Source organism: Thunnus maccoyii, chromosome 20, assembly GCF_910596095.1.
Source record: "Thunnus maccoyii chromosome 20, fThuMac1.1, whole genome shotgun sequence".
Classification (NCBI taxonomy): Eukaryota; Metazoa; Chordata; class Actinopteri; order Scombriformes; family Scombridae; genus Thunnus; species Thunnus maccoyii.
Genome location: NC_056552.1, coordinates 12060217 through 12079664, shown reverse-complemented (window position 1 = coordinate 12079664; position 19448 = coordinate 12060217). Strand labels below are relative to the sequence as shown.

Genomic DNA, 19448 nt, shown 5'->3' with positions numbered 1-19448 from the left:
TCTTTAAATCTCTCTCTTCTTTGTTGCCCTAGCTTTGTTTTGATGTGGCTGCCTCCCTGTCTGGGAGATAAGCTACCAAGGTATGCCATTCAAAACAGTGTATTTATGCCTCCGACAAGCAGAAATAAATTTAAGGAACATTCAAGCGCTTCAGATTTGTGGCTTGTCAGATAGAAGCTCCTCAGCTCCTCCTCAGCAAGGTTTCTGGCTTGTCCTATAATAACAAATATTTTTCATGATGCCCCCTCACAGACAAAAATACTGTGAGGGAGTTCAACCAGAGTGCTTAGCTGTCATGAGGAAGTTTGGAGGTGATCATGATCAGCTGTCATGCTTCATCTCATTGACGTCTTAACCGACAGCCTGCTACATGTAGGCTAAAGGAGCCCAAGATGTCAATCAAAGATTAAACGGGGGTGATGGTTGAACTCACCAGGACTCTGCCCGTCAGTGTCTGAGCGGATATCATGACTCCAGCCCAGTCTTTAACCGAGGTCATCCAGCCCACCTCGCTGGCTGCCGGGTCGTCCTTGTCGACGCGCTTGATGCCATCGCCTGTGGTGATCCGATGGACCTCCTGAAAGAATAAAGGATGCAGGAAGTCATACAGTGAAATATCGGAAACTTTGCCAAAGTAAAACAGTAAATGATCAATTTAGTAATTATCTCTTTTTAAATCTCTTTCCAAAATTCAGTTTTGACACAATCATTGATTGTTATCATACAAAAGCTGCTACATCAACCTACAGCCAGTTCATGATAGCTCACTTGCTGTTGTGGTTATTTTCAATCTAGGTGGAAAAAAGCCAGAAACAGTAAGAAGTGCAATACTGTGTTTACACATCTGTCAGACAGGATAATGTTATTCCACCTCAAACTTTAGCATGATATCAGCTGCAGTTCTCTGTTTAGCAGGGAGCATCATGACAGAGGGGACAGGTCTCAGAGCACTATAAATATATTCCTTATTAACATTACATCCACAATAATGGCAAAACTTTTCCTTAAATTGGAATTATTATTTTGGCCACATAAGGGCAGCACAGACAAGCTATAAACATGGCACTGATATATGACCTTATTAAGGTGCTGGTTGATGTAAGTCCAGTATTCACTCTCCTTTAAGCTCTGTTTTTGTCTCCATCAACTCCTGAGAAAAATATCAGGCTCTTTAGTTGCTAAATGCTCAACTATGTTCACCAGCTAGTCGCTTACTTTGTTTGTCTGTTGTTTGGTGCTGGGTGTTGTAGGGTTTTACAGCTTTTTTGCTGAAAACAGCTGCTTACTAAAAACAAAGCTGATGAGAGCAGAGAGAGTGAATTGAAACTGTAAAACTGTGAGCCATAAAACCAAAACAATGAGCTAAAAGATGCTAAAATGCTCTATAGAGCTGAGAGGAACTAAGTTCTCTGTGGGTTTGTACCTACAAGCAACCCCTTTCACATTATATATAGTAATTTGATCAATTTTTAATACAAGTATTCATCAGAATGACTTTAAATCAATATAAAGGAGTACTACAGAAACCCAAACTTTGTTAGTAGAAAGTAGAGCCCACATTTATCAATTGACTGTGCAAAAACACAACATTTAAGACTGCTGATCACCAGTTGAAAAACAGAAATATATTATTTTTAATATAGTGGCCAGGGTCAAGGCTTCCAAAATAAACCCACACACATGCATGCATACATGTATACAGTAAACATACAGAGTGAGAGCAGTAAAGAGACTCCAGGAGTGTATCCATGGCAGCCACTGAGCTCCCGGTGTTTCTGCTCCACTGAGTGGGCTGCATGTCTGTCTGCTTGTCTATCTGTCTGTCTGTCTGCTGGGACTGGCATGATTCACAGAGCAGGAAATCGAGACAGGATGCAGAGGTTAGCCATGCTCCCTGATGAAACACCCCACAGCCTCGAAGCTAACACGACTCAGGACTCTTTACCTCCTCTACCTTAATTGTGTTGCACACATCACTATCTGAGGCCTTTCTCCTGAACCATCTCTGCTCTTTGTTAATGATTGGTTGATGCAGTTTACATAGTTAGAGGGGTGGGGATAACTGTGAGTGTTTTGATGGGTTTACACTTTATTGCATTTTGTTGTTGTGGTGTTTATGCCCAAGATCTCAACATGCCACATTCTCCAGAAGCAGATGGGGCTATTGTGTGTCCCTGCGATATAAGACAGCCTGCATCAAAGAACTCCTGGCATGCCACTATGCAACATGTGCTGTGCTTCCATTCCACCATAAATCTTTGTAAGGCTGAAGGGCGTGCAGCACCACTGACGTAAGTGAATGAATGAATGAATGAATGTGGTCTGCACCACACAACTATGGGGGAGCACAGTTGTGTGTAGATGACAAGGGCATTCGTTTGCCAACAGTCTGGTTTAGGAAGAAGAGGGGAGTTGGCAAATGAACTGAAGTCAATTACTTCAATTAAAGTTAAGTGTCAGCAAAGGAATAATAAACCAATAAAAATAAATGAACTGCATTCAAAACTGTACTTTAAAATATAACCATGTTTGCAGTAACAGATGGCTGAAATAAAATAGTGAAGTTGTCAGCAAGTGGTGAAAATGTCAGACTAACCAGCTAACATGAATGTGAATATATTTAAGTACTGAAGTTAAACATTAGAGTGGCATTATCAACCAGACAGATGAAACCTGGCAAATCTAATCAACATTTCTTAAAGGGGGCATATCACGCACATCTACAAGTCTATATATATATATTCTGGGGCTCTACTGGTGTATCCTTGCATGATTTATATTTTAAAAAAAACAAACTCATTTATCTTATACTGGCCCTTTATGCAGCCTCTTTAGTTCAGCCTCTTCAACAGAACTTGCCTGGTGGTTACTCTGGCTTATTTGTAAGTAAAAAAATTATTGTCATTTCCCTTTCAAGTATGTGTGTCTAACAAACAATAGTAGTAGAATTTTACTTTTTCAGTCTCATTCTTTACTCAAAACAGAAATTTGTACGTTTGAGCCCAAACCTGATCCGAAATATGCAAGTGCGCAACGCTTAACAACCCATGGAACAACCTTAGCAACAAAGACTACAGTACAGATGGCTGTTTGTGGGCACGTGTGAACACTGACATCATCATGAGGAGGAAGTAGAGGTAAAAGTCAAAACCTCTAAACGCTCTGTTTGCAGAGAACATTTTTACATACTCAAACCTCAAGTTTGGGAAATGTGTTTAACATAGACATCTGACATTATAATATTACAAAAATAACAGAAAATCATAAAAAGCATATGTCCCCTTTAATAGTACATGTGGAAAGTGTCACCAGACATTACGTTGAACCATTTTTAGTGTTTCACTAGACTCATATACCAATTACTATAACAACAGTGTCTTAATTAAACAGCCTTAGTCCATTTAAAATCTAATAATTGCATCTGTAGTATAAATGTGGTGGAGTAAAAGTGGCTTCATCTAGTGAAGAGAATGATTAAGTCTCAGAAAATAAAAATAGTCAAGTAGTAGTCAACTACTAGTACTAATGTCAATATTTTACACTTTATAACCTAAAAATGGTTTCAGCACAGTATTCTATAGTGGTGCCGACCCACAGGCCACACATTCAGCCGTCTCCATTATTATTACTAAATAGCTGTCTGCACTAAGAAATTCAATCATGTTCACAGCCATTAGTCAGAGACAAGCAGACCATCAGCAGACCATGTTACACTTCCTACAGCCTGTCCAGAGCCTGCAGCACTAACCTGATAACACTATAATAACATGTCTAGTTCACTTAGTCGCTAATGCAGCAAACGAGATACAGGAATGGAAAATTCTGTTAAACTGCAGTTTTAAAACATAGGAAGCAACAAGTATCAGCTGTTTTCAGACAGACATATTATTTAGTTATGATTTGCACAAACTGTAGTTTTAATTTGAGTCGAGTACAACGTATTTTAGTAGTAAAACGGGTCCATAGGCACTTTTGCAGCAGGTATTTTACATTGTGAACCAAACCACTTTCAAAGGTTACATCATTTATGTTGAAAAAAAAAATCTCATCAGTCTGGCCCTGAAACAGAGTCTCTGGGGGAATTTAAGTTAAATCTCACTTTTGAATCCCCTTAAGGAGATCAGGGTGAGTGGATCAAACTATGGGTTAGAGACTGAAAGGGAAAAGAACATGTTGTTTGCCTTGTCACTCAGAAGCCTGTTGAATGGATGTTAAACTGCAAAGGAATACAAAGCTATACAATAAACATGTAGGTTTCTAGTTTGAGGGCAGTAAACTGACAGTAATAGAAAGAAATGCTGCATGCTCCCCATTATTTGGAGAGTCTCTGGACAGCATGTACAGACTAACGGTTGTGTATGCTCAAAGCAAACTAGTTCATATGAAAGTGTCTATAGCTGTTCCGAATGGCCACACTCAAAGGTGAAGTGAAAAGACTGCCGTCACTGAGAGGGGTGAGACACAATACACATTCAAATAGCTGTAACAGTGCACAATTTTGCACAATGTTTCCTCAAAAGCATCCAGAGTGTTGCACTCAGTTGTGCCCCTGGCCAATTGCTGCATGACATGAGTGCGATTGTCAGATTGTCAGTTTCAGAAAGTCACAAAAAGGGTGAGACGCAGCACCCTCAATTCCATCGTAGAGAGGGTGTAGGGAGAAGGGGTTTCAGGGGCTGTTTGACCATTTGACCACCACTTTGTTTAAAGCATGGTGGTCTATTTACAGTTCCTATAATATACTGATACCATATGATAAAAATGTCACAGAGTGGCTTCAACAGAACATATTTTACTATATGATGTAATAAATTAAAACAAATGCAAAGTTGGGTACAGTCAGAAAATACAATACTGATAACAGTGAAAAATCATAAGTGAACATAAGAAATCTTTTAAAAATATTATATTGTTATAAATTCTCACTAAGCTCACTATAAAGTACTAAACCTTAGGTTGTAACAATACTTAACTTCTATATCATTGCTACAGAGACTTAGTAGAAATATTATACAGGGCCTATAATGATAAAGTAAGTGAACTGGTGCTCAAGATTTTTATTTCCTGTCATTGTCAATGTTTCAGTATTGATACTGCTTTCTTTTTTTATGCAGTTCTACTGAATAATATAACATCTCCTGTTACCCTCATGAGATATACCATATTTGGCATAATCAATTTCCTGTTTAGGCTTGTTACTTTTATGGAAAATTATTTGGGATTGGTTGAATAATAATAATAATAATAATAATAATAATAATAATAATAATAATAATAATAATAATAATAATAATAATAATGATAATGATAAGACTTAGTGGACATTTTTCACTATTCTCAGACAATGGGGTGTTTCTCCTCAGATTTCTGTCAGGAGCTGTATTTGTTCTAGGATTTTTGGTTCAACCTTTGAGAAACATGTTCAAATGTGGTGCTACAGTAATTGGCTGCAAGTTTTCCCATATATATTAAACATCTAGAGGGAGAGAAAAAAAACTGACAAAAACAGACAAATATCTGTACAATGTCCACATTTTCATGTCCATGTCTTATGCAATTAGACAGAAAACCTGCTTTACTGGGTGCACAGAGTTTATAAAATGACGCATTCATCACGAAGGGGAGGTATAAAGAAACAAGATACTGAGTTGTATTAAGGGAAATGTTTTTTGGAGCATGACTCATACTGTATTAGAGACTAAAAGTTAAGATATCTGGCAATACAAAATCACTTAAGTACTTTACAAAAGTGCAATAAAAAAAACATCCAATAAGAAAGACGCTCAGTAACTGTGTTTACAGCAGTCAATTTAGTAACTAGTCATGTGAACTAGTCATTGTGGAATTTAACAGTAAGCGAATATATTTTGACCAATAAAACTGCGTAACTAAATGTGCTTTAAACTGATTTACATAACTTCATGAAACACTTAGTTTGATGCAGTTATACGAGCATCTGACAGTGAACGTTCCTGTTTTAATGAATGAAATGACACAGGCTGCGTTGATGGAGGTGATAGCTCTTAAGTGGACTTAATTGGCATCATACTGTTATACCCCAGTACTTTAATGACTAAATATAATAATAATGAGAGCTGAAAACACACTGGTCGTGATATTTTTAATGCCAGTGAGGGCAGAGTTTAAAGACTGGTGATTCATGACATGCCACTGTCCAATTACTCTTTAAAGGGTCTGATTTCATGTGAAGGTCACATGCAGGAAATGGGAAGATGTATAGCTGCCTTTTTTTTTACGTTATTTTTGATATTTTTGTGAGAATTCTTCAAAGTCAATCATGGCATTTGTGAGCATGAATAGCAATTAAATTAGTCTTTTAGCCAATACTGCAGAAAATCACCATTTCTGTTGTCAAAATAGTATTTCACATAACATTTCTGTGGATTTTGTCCTGAAAAGAAGAGTCTGTGTTTGTAAAAGTCATTTCTTTAGTTTTAGTTAGCTACCTAACCATTAAGAGGGTTACTGTATTTTACTGGATTTTATTTTAATGAAATAAAAATAGATGAGATACATTTTTAATGGCAGCAGACACCAGAAAAGTACAAGTAGTCATTACAGACGCTCAGACAGCACATCTCCTCTTGGTCATTTTGATCAATTGTCTGAGCCTCCAAATTTAGGTTTCACTATCTCGCCTAAATCTAGTCCTCCTGACATCAGAGGTAATTGATCAACCATAATCGTTTCTCATAGGAGCGAGTGCATTAAACTAGAATAGAACATGTGGCTCGTGACACAATTTCTCTAAAAATGGGTAAATTATTTAAAAACATATTAATATAAATTGCATTAATAATGAATCAAGATATTCTCAGAGCAGGAAAAAAACTTCCTGATATATCCGAGTCTCATGACTGATCTATGGCTGATCTATAGGGACTCTATCTGCTTCAGAGATGTACCATATACAGCACTTAACCCAGTGTTCTTCCAATTAGTGAATCACTAAATGAATGAACACAATTATTTGGCTAACATGAGTGCAGACATCAAAGAGCAGTGAAATTATGCCTCTAGTCTCCAGCTAAAATCAGCAGGAGTGTGAGAACATGAATGTTATGAGGAATCAGATGCTAAAATGGGCCTCTGTGTGTTATTTATGAATGACTCACCTGTTGATGAACATTATTAAAAACTATTTGAAATATCATATTGGCCCAAATATCTAATTATTTTTTATTCTGGAAATTACATTTGAAGTGGGGGTTGTCTTATATTCGAGAACCAGACAGTTACATGTTCACAACATCAGATATTCTTTTTAAGTGGAGAAAGTACTGACTCCTACAAGGAGTGGTGCATTATGGGTTGTGTGTAGCTTTAATGTGGCTAGGCTAGCAAGTGTCTTAAAGGGGACATATTATGCACCTTTACACATCTATATTTTTAATCTGGGGCTCTATTGGAATATCTTTGCATGATTTACAGTTTAAAAAATTCCTTATTTATCTTATATTGGCCTTTTATGCAGCCCCTCAGTTCAGCCTCTGTCTGAAACAGGCTGTTTTAGCTCCTGTACTAGTAGGATTTCACTAGTTTTTCTCATTCTTTACTTGAAACGAAAACTTCTCAAATACATCCGTACATGTTCAAACTGGAATCCGCTCCGAAATATGATAGCAGACAATGCAAACAACACATGGAAAAACTTGAGCAACAAAGGCTATGGAACAGACAGCTGTTTATGGGTATACACGACAGCTCCTCAATGTAAAAATCTGTTGCAATCAAAGCGTTCAGAGCAGATTTAAGCCTGGGATTTTGATTTACAGGAAGCATTTCTACATATGTTAACCTCAAGTTTTGGAACTTTGATCATGTTTAGCATAGTTATCCAACATTGTAACAATATATAAATAACAGAAAATCACAAAAATCATAATATGTCCCCATTAAAGTCTATTTATGGTGTTTGTGTGAGAGTTAGTCAGTCCCCTGAAAGTGTTTAGTTTGTTCAGTTTAACCTGCAGGACTTCCTGAAGGGTTGTGTAATGTATTTTTCTGCCATGGAGGAAATAAATTAATGAGTGAAAACTAGTCCAAAGCGTCTTCTGACACAGCAGAAACATACAGCAGAAATATACCATGGACTACATAATCTGTCAAGCTGCCAATTACCACGTCACAGATGATGAGGAGCTCAAAAAGACAAAAGCAGGCAGTCTGAACTGCCTGAAAAAATGGTTTTGACCACTTCACAGTGCACTTGACCACAGTGCCTGGAGTTCATATAAAAGTTCACGAAAATTACATATATAACAATAAAGACCCAGCACATATATGATACACACATGAACATCTGTCTACCAGCGGCAAGTGCATCTTTTGTCTTTCTGACTGACAAAAAGCAGCAGGCTCTGGCACTGTTGAGATGTTTAACAGTTGTGTTAATCTGAGACCTGTTGGATCCCAGATGGTGTAATGAGAGCCAAGCTGCACATGCTGGTTATATTATGCAACATGAGTAGCTAATACTTGCCTAACTAATTACACAGCCAATTAAACAGACATTGCAAATATATATTTATATTTATATATATATATACTCTCTTTAAAAAGAAGACTGACAAGTTAAACTGCTGGAACTGAGACTATTGTCAAAGGATTGATGGCCTAGATGTTAAATAAATGATGCCGCCTTCAAGTGCTTCTTCTTTTGAGTTCATACTGAAGAACAATGTGTCGTGTTCAAGCTCTCCTGGCTACAGATAAAGTGAAATGGACACTAACCAAATCAGTCTTGTTTTTTTGTTTTTTCTTTAATCCTGCAGCAGAGAGCTGTTTTGCTCAAAACTAACAACTCAATGTGTGTTTAAACATAAAAAATAATGTAGTAAATAATGGGTGAAATAAATATCATGTTAAAAATAAATAAAAATATGTGGTGGTGAGGGGCCTTTTTAAATACCTTGAACATGCAACATATTGGTCAATGATGAATCCACTTTTAAAGGGGACATATCATGCACATTTCCAGGTCTGTAATTATATTCTACTGAAGTAGAAAACTCATCATGTATCTTATATTGGCCCTTTATGCAGCCCCTCTGTCTGAAACAGGCTGTTTTAGCTCTTGTCTCTTTAAGGGCCCCCTCCCCATGAGTCCTCTCTGTTCTGATTGGCTAGTTCTAGAGTCTACATAATCAAACATTTGTAGTCGGATTTCCCTTATTTTTCTTGTTCTTTACTCGAAATATAAACTACTCAAATACATCCATACATGTCTGAGCCTGAATCCGAGTGGACAACGTCATCAACCCATAGCACAACCTTAGCAACAACCTTAACAACAAAGGCTACAGACTGGACAGCCATTTGTGGGCATCTGACGTCATTACGGGAAGGATGTAGAGTTAACATGGCAAACGAAGCGTTCGAAGCAGTTTTTGAGCATTTTACATATGTTCACCTCAAGTTTTGGAACTTGTTTAACATATGTTTAACACAGACATCTGACATCATAACAGTATAAAAATAGCAGAAAATCACAAAAAGCATGATATGCCCCCTTTAAAAGAAAGTGCCCCGTAGGATTTGTGGTCTCTCAAACCTCCAGCAGCACAATAAAATACATCACTTCAATGAAACTTGCACACAGTGAGTCTGCAACATGACTGAGGAGCTGCCACAGCTCGTCAGTCCGTACTCCCATTGTGAGTATAGTGTCGTTTACAATAATTTCTTACTTCCTCCCAGACAGATAATAACCGTCATTTATCAGAACCTCACAAACGTCGACTTTCATCGATTACCATCTGACTGGGAAGGCAGAACTACAGACCAGGAGGCTCAGTCTCAGAGACATGACAGCTGCCCAGAACAGAACAGACCAGACCAGAGCGGGGCAGCGATTTCCCCAGAGAGGGGAAAACAAACTGAAAATCAACAAAAAAGAGGAAACGGATTATCAAGTCCCATCTATGAACAATGCACCGAAAGCTCCTTGTTTGGGCTGCTAATGACATGCACAGACTGGGAGGGGGTGGGAGGTGTTCCTCCAACACAACCTGCCACATCTCACAGCCTAGACAACAGCATAACAGAGAGAGATTTACTCTTATAATGAAATCCTTTGCTTGCTAGTTGCTTAGCAACAAAAACACTGATTCATATGGCACATACCGTATGCGCCTGACACCGCACTTCCGACACTTTGGAGGAAGGTTGATTCTTGGATTAGAAAAGGAGGGTGAGAAGGAAGACAGGGCAGGAGTTACGAAACGAATGCCAGGAGAGCAAAAGGCACAGAGGGGAAGATTGGAAGTGAAAGAATGACCCCGTCTCTGGCTGACTCCCACAGAGATGGCACAACAGGTTGGTGGAGCTCACCAGCTTCACTTCAGCATCTGAACAAAATATGACTGCTCTCTTGGATTCATACATGAACACTGTTCGACTGTGGAAAGGAACAACCTCATCCTGTTCTTACTATCAGATTGGGTCACAGATGTATCTCTGTTCAATTTCTATTCATCTGTACATAAAATTTGGATGCAGGTTGACAGATTCAGATTCAGACAAATATTGTAACTAGAGCTGACTGGCAGAAAAATAATCAATAACTATTTTGTCAAGCAAGAATGCCAAAAACTCACTGCTTCTTGATTCTCAGATGTGAGGATTTGCTGTTTCTCTGTTTTACATCATTTCAAATTGAATATTTTAGAGTTTTTGACAGCTGGGCAGGAAAAAAAAGAATTTATTGAGCTCTGGGAACTTGTGATGGGCAATTTTCAGTATTTTTTGACATTTTAAGTCAAGCACATCCTATTTTATAATTATTACTTTTCTATTATATATAAGTAACAAATCACAAATTTGCTTCAATCTGTACAACAGAAAACTCAATTTATAAGACTATGAAATTAATCGATTAATTAAAAAAATGATCACCAGAACAAATCGGTAATGAAAATAATCATTGGTTGTAGCTGGTTACAATTAAGGCTACAACCAAAGCCTGAAAATGACACTGATGTCTCCTTCAAAAGGTCAGCACCACCCTGCCTGGATGCAGCCTTTGCCATTTCTCCTCTTCCATCCTGCCTGTCTGAGAGATTAATGCACATACAGTAAATTAGGTGAAGAGATGAACAGCTCCACCTCTGGCACCTTGATCAGTGAGTTTCTTTGTCCTTTAGCATATGAGAAAGACTACAAACTTAATATTTTTTCTCTGAAAAAAACAACTTAAAAAAGGACAAAAGAACATGAACGCAACATGCTATTTTTTTCCCCCAAACACAGGACTGTGGCTGACTGAACGGCAGATTGTGTCGTAACAATTGTGAAGCAGAAGATCTAGTGGCAGTCTGCCTTAAACGTTATGAAAATGATTTCTAGGGATTACGCTGTGGAATGAGTGTTAACCTCCACACAGACATTCAGATACGCACCGCTGGCAAGAGAATGTCTGTTGGACGTCCAACAATGTCTGACCCGTGTATCAGCAGCTGACGAGCTCTGTATGTCCTGAACGAGCACAACTATTTCTGACTTTTGGAAATGTGTCAAACGAATAGTGCTGCACGGTTCACTGGAGGGTTTCAAGCAGGAAATAATCATGGCCGTAGAATATGTTGATGAGAAGATAAATTATAGGAAATTGTGCCACCAGTTAATACAATCTTTAAGTTTCTGATCATTTCTGTCAATGCCTTAAAATGATAAAGAGTGGGTTCACCAAAATAACAAGAAATTGTGCCTCCAACCAAATAAAATGGGGGTGAATGGAAATTTGTAGTGATCAGGGCATTGAAAAAAAAAGATTTATCTGCACTTAGAACAGTTTTCATAAGGCCTAATACTTCAGTAGAAACTAGTTCCAGTGCCAAATGATCACAGTGTGAGATCTGTGAGTCATTCACAGTAACCAGAACATTGTTTATTTCTCTACTGTTTATAGCAGCACAAATGAAATTCCATTCACTTCCATTATATTGGGATGTAGGCAGAAGCCTGAGAGACAGATATCTCAAAACCTGAACAAATAAAACCACAAATTATCTACATGACCAGATACCACAGGTGGTATTACATGAGACAATGTTTTGGTAATTTGGTTGAACCTACCCTTTAAATATGACATGGTTAACATCATAGCAAGTCCACTACTAATGCATTTATTACGCATATCCTGTATTATATAATGACAATAAAACTGAACTATGAACTTTGAAACCTGACATGATTCGAAAAGGACATGAATATTTGTGCTTTTAAAACTCTTTAAATATGATGAATTTTATGCTTTTAGGTCCATCTAAAAGATAATTAATATGTTTAAATATCAACCAACAGTTATGGAAGAGAAACCATTAATAATCCTCACAACCTGCTTGTCTTCTGGATCATTTTAAATCAGCCTAAAGGAACAAATTGAAGGTAGTTCACCAACAAGTGTCAGCTTCATGTATATGTGGAAACCTGCCCAGAAACACTTGTATCAAGTCCAAAAGTGAAATCATTTCAAGGTATCTCATTGTTATTGTATGTAAGATTAAACCAATAGGCATCAGAGTTCATTATTCAAAGTCATGCACTGTGCTCTCTGTTTAAGAGGCCTTAACACAGATTTAATTACGAGCCTATTTCATGAATCAAACTGGCTGGACACGCTGCTGTACGCACTGGCTGAAAGCCTGCGGTAAATATGCCATTTCAGTGTGGTTTGATGGTTATGAAATGATCGGACGTACCTTCTTTTTTGCGTTACAGTGGCAGCAGACAGTCCACAAGTATTTGAGAGTTCTCCACAGGAGGATTATGAAGAGACCCCCAAAGAAAGTGACCATGGAGGAGGCGAGGAAAGCCCACCACATCCGCTGGCCATTGCTGTCACAGGGCACGTCTGGAGAAAACGGGATGATCATATCCATCTTGGATATATGGATGGACGGATCCGGGTTGAATTTATCCCTTTTCGACATTATCGACTCCTGGTCATGTGCCAGCCCCTAAACAATCAACCCAACTGTGATTCAGGCGCTTTGGGGAGCTCCAGCCAGCGCCCCCTGATGCCACAGCGGCTCAGCCATGTTGAGTCAACCACCTTCCACTCCTCTGCCTTCTCATCTGGCTTCACTCGGCGAGAAAAAGTTGAGTCGACCGCAGACGCACGCACAATAATAAAAAAAAAAACTTCCTCTGAAATCAAGATATCAGTGGTGCGTCTCACGATGCGCGTTCATGACTGGGATTGCGCGTCATCCATTTGATCTGTGCGTAAAAATCACATTTTCTTGCAAACTCTCTAAAAACTCACGATTTCCCTGACATCCCCGATGGAAAAAGCTGTAGTTTAATTGTGGTGGTGGTGATGATGATGATGATGTGGAGAGACGTGTTGTCCTCGTCGGATGATGGTTTACTCACTCACTCCACCTTGTTTCACAGCGCAGCTTTCAGCAGCTCCGCACCGCGCACTGTTGAATGCGCTCCTCACGTTGAAGGTCGCAGTTTAGCGATATTCTTATCAGAGATGTGGCTTGGAGAGAAAAAAAAATGTCGGTTTCATGTGTTAAACAGCGGGTTCGGTCTATCTCGCTCTCCGGGCTCCGCCGGCCGCCCGTCACATCCATTTGTTGGAAGATGGCATCGCAGATTTACAGGTAGCGGGGGAGGAGCCATCAATAGCAGACGTCGATGCTTATCTGGATGTCTGGTTATTTATAGTGACCGCTTCATCAATTTTTGATGATTGTAACTTTGTGGTTACAGTCGTCTAACTGTGAAACTGTTACTTTTGTGGAGACACGTTCACTTTTATTACCGATTGACAGCCATGTTCAGAAATTACATTCAATTTCCAATAATGCGTTAACTACTGTAAACTTTTTTTCATGTCTTACTGACATAACATTAATGCGTCTGTTGTATAACACATCATAAGCTTAAGTACGTGTTCTCTATTTGTAATCAATTAGATGATTTACATTTTAGTCAGTAATTAACAAAAAAAGAGACACGTAAACATTTATTTTACAGCAATGAAGGTCTGTATGAATTAGGGATGATAAAGCAACTCCTGAAAGTATGAACTTATTTCGTGGATGCAGCATCTCCAACATATTTCAGCTCTTACAGTAAAGCAAAGAAAGAATCATTGCTGTTCAGCAGTTTGTAATATAAACTATGTGATAAACAATAATGACTGGAAAGTCTACTAAGTTCACATATAGGACTTTAAGAGGCAGCCCTGATGGTGTGGTATAGAGAAAAAAGAAAGAACGCTTACCAGTCTTACCTTCAGTAGTGTTTTACTCCCCCCAGTGGACAGAAAGTGCATTGATCCAAGTATTCTCTTGACAAATATCAGCTTGCTTTTTGTGAATTATTTAGTGAAAAAGCTCAAGACCTGATACAACCTACAATTAAAGACAGAAATAGAAAACACAGACCAGTTGCATTCCATTAAGTGTACCTTTTTTAATATTTTGTAGAAATATTAACCTTCATTATGAGAAAATCTGACCTAAAGTGTTTCATTCAACTTGATAACGTGATCTACTGAAAATCCAAGATGCGCACGTCAATATGTTTAGCTGACAGCCAACCACGAACCAGAAATAAAATATCCCTTCTTAAAAATTCCACTTGACAAAGATGAACAATATTTATAATCAATATTGGCAATATCAGTAGAACACACAAATTGGGACTTTGTGGTGAAACTATCATGCCTGCAGGAGGATTTATCAAAGGAAGTTGTGGTGTTAATAAATCCAAGAACGGATAGTGATTAGCAAATATTTCAAGCTTGGCATGATATTATGTTTGAGGACTGAAATGATGTCAACAGAGGGAAAAAAAATGGTGCATTCAGAGAACAAAATAGATACAAAAACAGCCTAGAACTGCAACATAATGTGAAGGAAGCAAGTTTGCCCCGGTTTCTCCTCTATAAATAAGAACATTAATTGGAAAATATCATCTCTTCTATTAACTAGACAGCTACATCTGTATAACAAAAGGTTTAAAACCAACATCTTTGATTTGATTAGATAAATTAAATGGCAGGGAAATACATATAAATATAGAGAAGGGAACACAGTGGTCCATTCCATCTTCACTTAGAATAAAGTCTTCAGTTTGCATCAAAGCAAACTTCCTGTGGTCCAACATATTCAAAGTGGGATTAAAGGAGTGCTACTGGATATAAGGGAAAATAAAACATTCAAGTAAGCATTGTATTAAATACTAGTGTAAACAAATCTATCTGTAGTACAGTACATCACTATTGTAGTGGGAATATTACATCATCATCAGTGCTGATATTGCTATATGTGAAACCATATTGGAGTTAACCGTGTTGTTTGCTAGATGTACCGATTCACTGCGTATCCCGAAATAAAATAAACTTTGTGTAGCTGTACGTCCTCTCTGATGTTTAGCAGAGACATGCAGGTGAGAAGTGAAATTTCTACGGTGCTCCGTCTGGGATCCACAGTACTTTATTCTGTTCCTGCTCCACAATGGTCATGATCTGAGTGCAAATGTAGGAGACGCTGCCTCCTTGGACAACGCCTGCAACACAGTGAGGGTGGGGAGGTTTACAAAAGGGAGAGTTAAGCATGTATGTCTGATTTGGCCAAAGCTTTGCTCCTTGTATATACACATATAAGGCTGGAAATGGTGATTATTTACATTGAATCCATGAATCATTTAGTTTAAAAATGGTAGAAAAATCAAACAAATGTAGGGCTGCAACTGACTGGGTTTTGGAGATAAACAGTACTTCAGCAATGTGATCAGCTCCATTTCATGCTGTCTACCGCCCAATACTCCTGAGTTATAACGTCTGATAATTATAGTTCTCAGCGTTGTGGCTTGTGTGGAGAAGTTGGCTGGCCACCTCTCCCTGTTAGAGGGATCAGTGGTGGTATGTGTTCATTTCCAAAACCCTTCCCCATAAATCGCGTCCTTTTATAGAGTCATTAATCAGCTGGACAGTTGGGTCTCTCAGACTGGCTGCTGCTCCAGATACCAAACTTTAACTCAGATCTGTGATAGACTACAGAGATACTCTGCTCCAAAAACATGAGATGACCTCCAGAGCTTTTTGAGACTCATTATGGTTAAACTAGACCATAACAATTAACATGACTTATTGCAACTTGGTTTGCTGGAGATATTTTTGTATATTTTCCTCATTTTATTTTATGTATTCTGGTTTCTTTTTGGGACCCTTCCTGTGCAACATAGCCCCTAAAGTTAGTTCACCCAAATCCCATTTAACCCAACTGATGTCTATTAGTGCAGACAGGTTTGGTTGTATTTGCTCAGGTTTGAAGACATTAGCTGTTGAGATTTTGCCACCATCCCAATACAATGGGGATGTATTTTATTTTTATTCATAGTGCGTAAAGCATTCTAATATTACATTGGAAAAACTCAACTGAACTGTGTCTTTCAAGAAACTATGATGTAAATTATGTCGGGTTCAGGCTTGGCTTAAAAATGTGTTGTTTTATCCCAACTTCTGTCTCCTGTACTGTCTCACAAGGCCACGATGGAAAAATGTCCATGTTTTTCAATACTTTGACCACCACAACTAGTCAACTAGGCTGCAACTAAAGATTGTTTTCATTATCGATTAATCTACCGATTATTTCATTGATTAATCAATTCATTGTTTTGTCTATAAAATATCCATTAAAGTTTCCCACAAATTCTTCAAATGTATTGTTTACTATCAAGTACTACAAAGAATAGCATTAAATCCTCCCATTTAAGAACCTGAAACCAGCTAATTGTTGGTATGTTTACTTAAAAAATATATCCTAAATTATTATCAAAATCGTTACAGATTAATGTTATGTTGATTGGCTAATGATTAATCGCTGCAGCTCTACAAACAACTCATGTCTATATACCTCCACTGTACTCAAGTGGAACAATCTGCATGCATAGATACCACTGGGGGGTTAGTGTTGAAATATGATCCTTTAATAGGTCTAAGGTGACAAAGGAAAAAAAAAATCTGTTCAGCCCTGCAGTGACTCCCAAATGATAAATCGTATACACATTTCTGATCTACCTCGTTTAGTACAATTACAGAGCACTGCAGATGTCTATATGCTCAAAATAATAATAATTATTATTACTATTATAAGTCCATGTGAATGAAAATCAGTCATTTCGACCAACCTGTGAAGAAGCGGCTGTACTCCTGCTCTGTTTTCTGCGCCGTCTCAAACTGCTCCTTGGAATGTTTCTGTGAGAGTTTATCCCGCAGGTACAAAGGGTCCTTCTGCTCTCTGAGAATACAAAATCAGCACCTGTCAGCACGCTAGAAAATCTCACTTCACGGTTCACACATGGATTCAATACCACCGTGTGGAAGGAATCAGAGTCTGACAGATAAATAGAAGAACCTGTATGTCATTTTTGAGATCCGATTTTGAGATTACAGTGAATGTTCACACCTCATTAAGCATCATCATTGCCCAGTTGTTTTGTTGCTTTAAAGCTGTTCACTCTACTCACCACCCACAAACTCTCATCTCTTGACATCATGCTTTGTATGATTATGAGCTGGATTTCAACAGATTTATCTAAAACTCCAACCTCAATGCAATCCTGAGCACTTTTAGTATCTTACTTTTGAAAATCTGAGGTGCAAAATTTTAATTTGTCCATAAATATGTCACTTCCCTTACTCTGACCTGACTGGATGATAATATTTGCACTGACATAACTTCAAAAGTGTATCTGTAGTATACAACAGCATACTGTGGTGCTACAGGAAATTCAGTTGAGATTAACCAGATGGTTATGTATGTTTTTGGCTAACTCACTGAATACCTGCAAAATAAAAGTAGTTTATCATATTGAAAAGCAAAAATCCTGTAAATCCACAAAACCTTCCTTCTCACTGACTGGTAGCATTGTCTACAATTGACTAAAACAACCAAAAGATATTGTCTTAAAGGGAAATTTCAGTATGTATCACCATACATACAATGCAGCCCTATCAGGTACTACATACGTAAAACAAGTCTAGACAAAACACTGCAGAGCTTTAATGAGATCCCTCCATTGTAAACCCTTCCATGTGACTGCTCGGTCCTCAGTTTCCATCCAGTGGGAGCTCCTGACCTAACCCAGAATCACACTCCCATCTCTCCCTGGCACTCAGTATGCTGTCAACATATTGGTCTGCTGATGCCTCCCGGAGGATAAAAAAAAACCATGAAAAAGCTCAAGCTTCTGTGAATCGCTGTAGCGGGCAGGAGGTGGGAGGTGTGTTTGTGTGTACGTGGCGGCGGCAGGTGGGGGCAGTGAGTGTTTTAGCCACCTACGCCACGGAGCGGAGCCACAGGCCCTGCGAGCTCTCTCTGGACAGCTGGCACTCAGCTGATGACAGCGAAGGCTTAGTAGGAATCAATCTCCACCATGTTTGCCTGCTGCACCGCTTCATAGATGTGTGGGTGTGTATGTGTGTGGCTGAGAAAGCCTGTTTCTGCCAGACCCGAGTCAGTCTTTATTTGTGCGTGCATGCATGTGTGTGTGTGTGTGTACCATGCTGGGGGTTCAGCAGATTTAATCTTCCCCATGCGATTAAAAATGAAAAAGCAGAGGGATCTTTGAGATATCACAATCATCCTATCAAAACCTCGGCAGGTGGTGGAAGAGACCAGGCTGTGGTTTCTGAACTAATGACACTGTGATCAAATCAGGTTGATCAATTAGTTTTTGTTGTGTCTGCAGGATGAATATGATTATGAAAGCAGCAAGACGTCTGCAGATGTCAATTTCCAGTGTCTGTCTTGACTGGAAGGAGAACTGGCACCAATATAGATGAAAATTTTGTTTGGATAATATGAAAATGTGCAGCTGAGTTATTCTAAAATCCATCATCTCAATTAAGACAATGTGCTGAGTTGGAAAAAGATGCATTTATACCAAATAATCTTGTACATTTGTATGCAAACTGTTTTTGATTGAAACATTTTTGATTATATATGAATATAATGTTTAATCAGTTAACTGCAAAGTTAGAACAGATACTTGAATTAGATGCTATAGACACTGAAGTGTGCTTGGATCCATTGTGTGCATTAATGATTTATATTTTGATATTTCTTTGGGCATAAATGTCTGTAAAATCAAATTTTCTTAACACTTTATTCTACATGACCAAAAAAAGTTGAAAGATCTGAACTTATTGAATAAACGGCAACGGCACCAAAACACAAAGCACGCTTGACACACACTTGACATGTCTTCAGGCAAGAAAGAAAGAAAAATAACAAACACTTTTGAAGGCATGAAATTACTCACTTTATCTGCTTGGCATTTTTGTAGCGTATGAATATGACGATTGGGTAGATGTGAACGCTGTGAAGACGTTCGATGGCGTGAGGGGCAATGTCAAGTAAACAGTGACAGTCCTATGAGAGAAAAAATGACAGCAAAAGACT

At 38.3% G+C, this 19448-nt stretch overlaps 2 protein-coding genes across 10 annotated transcripts in view; both read right to left on the bottom strand.

Moving 5' to 3' along the window:
- The window catches only part of LOC121886477 (calcium-activated potassium channel subunit alpha-1-like), a 97974-nt gene extending 84313 nt beyond the window's left edge, over positions 1 to 13661 (bottom strand). For 2 of the 7 annotated variants that reach the window (XM_042396472.1, XM_042396474.1), the window contains exons 1-2: positions 12723 to 13658; positions 434 to 577 (exon numbers count right to left, since the gene is read on the bottom strand). In XM_042396472.1, coding sequence (XP_042252406.1) covers positions 434 to 577; positions 12723 to 12953 — 375 coding nt within the window. In that variant the 5' untranslated portion in view covers positions 12954 to 13658. Of the gene's footprint in view, positions 1 to 433; positions 578 to 12722 lie in introns of all 7 variants that reach the window. The other 5 variants (XM_042396475.1, XM_042396476.1, XM_042396478.1 and 2 more) reach the window with 4 other exon arrangements.
- Positions 13662 to 14431: 770 nt separating this feature from the next.
- LOC121886476 (disks large homolog 5-like) overlaps positions 14432 to 19448 on the bottom strand; it is a 33450-nt gene continuing 28433 nt past the window's right edge. For 2 of the 3 annotated variants that reach the window (XM_042396470.1, XM_042396471.1), the window contains exons 31-33: positions 19309 to 19418; positions 17173 to 17282; positions 14432 to 15549 (exon numbers count right to left, since the gene is read on the bottom strand). In XM_042396470.1, the coding sequence (XP_042252404.1) occupies positions 15446 to 15549; positions 17173 to 17282; positions 19309 to 19418 (324 nt within the window). In that variant the 3' untranslated portion in view covers positions 14432 to 15445. Of the gene's footprint in view, positions 15550 to 17172; positions 17283 to 19308; positions 19419 to 19448 lie in introns of those variants that run through there. The other variant, XR_006092746.1, reaches the window with a different exon arrangement.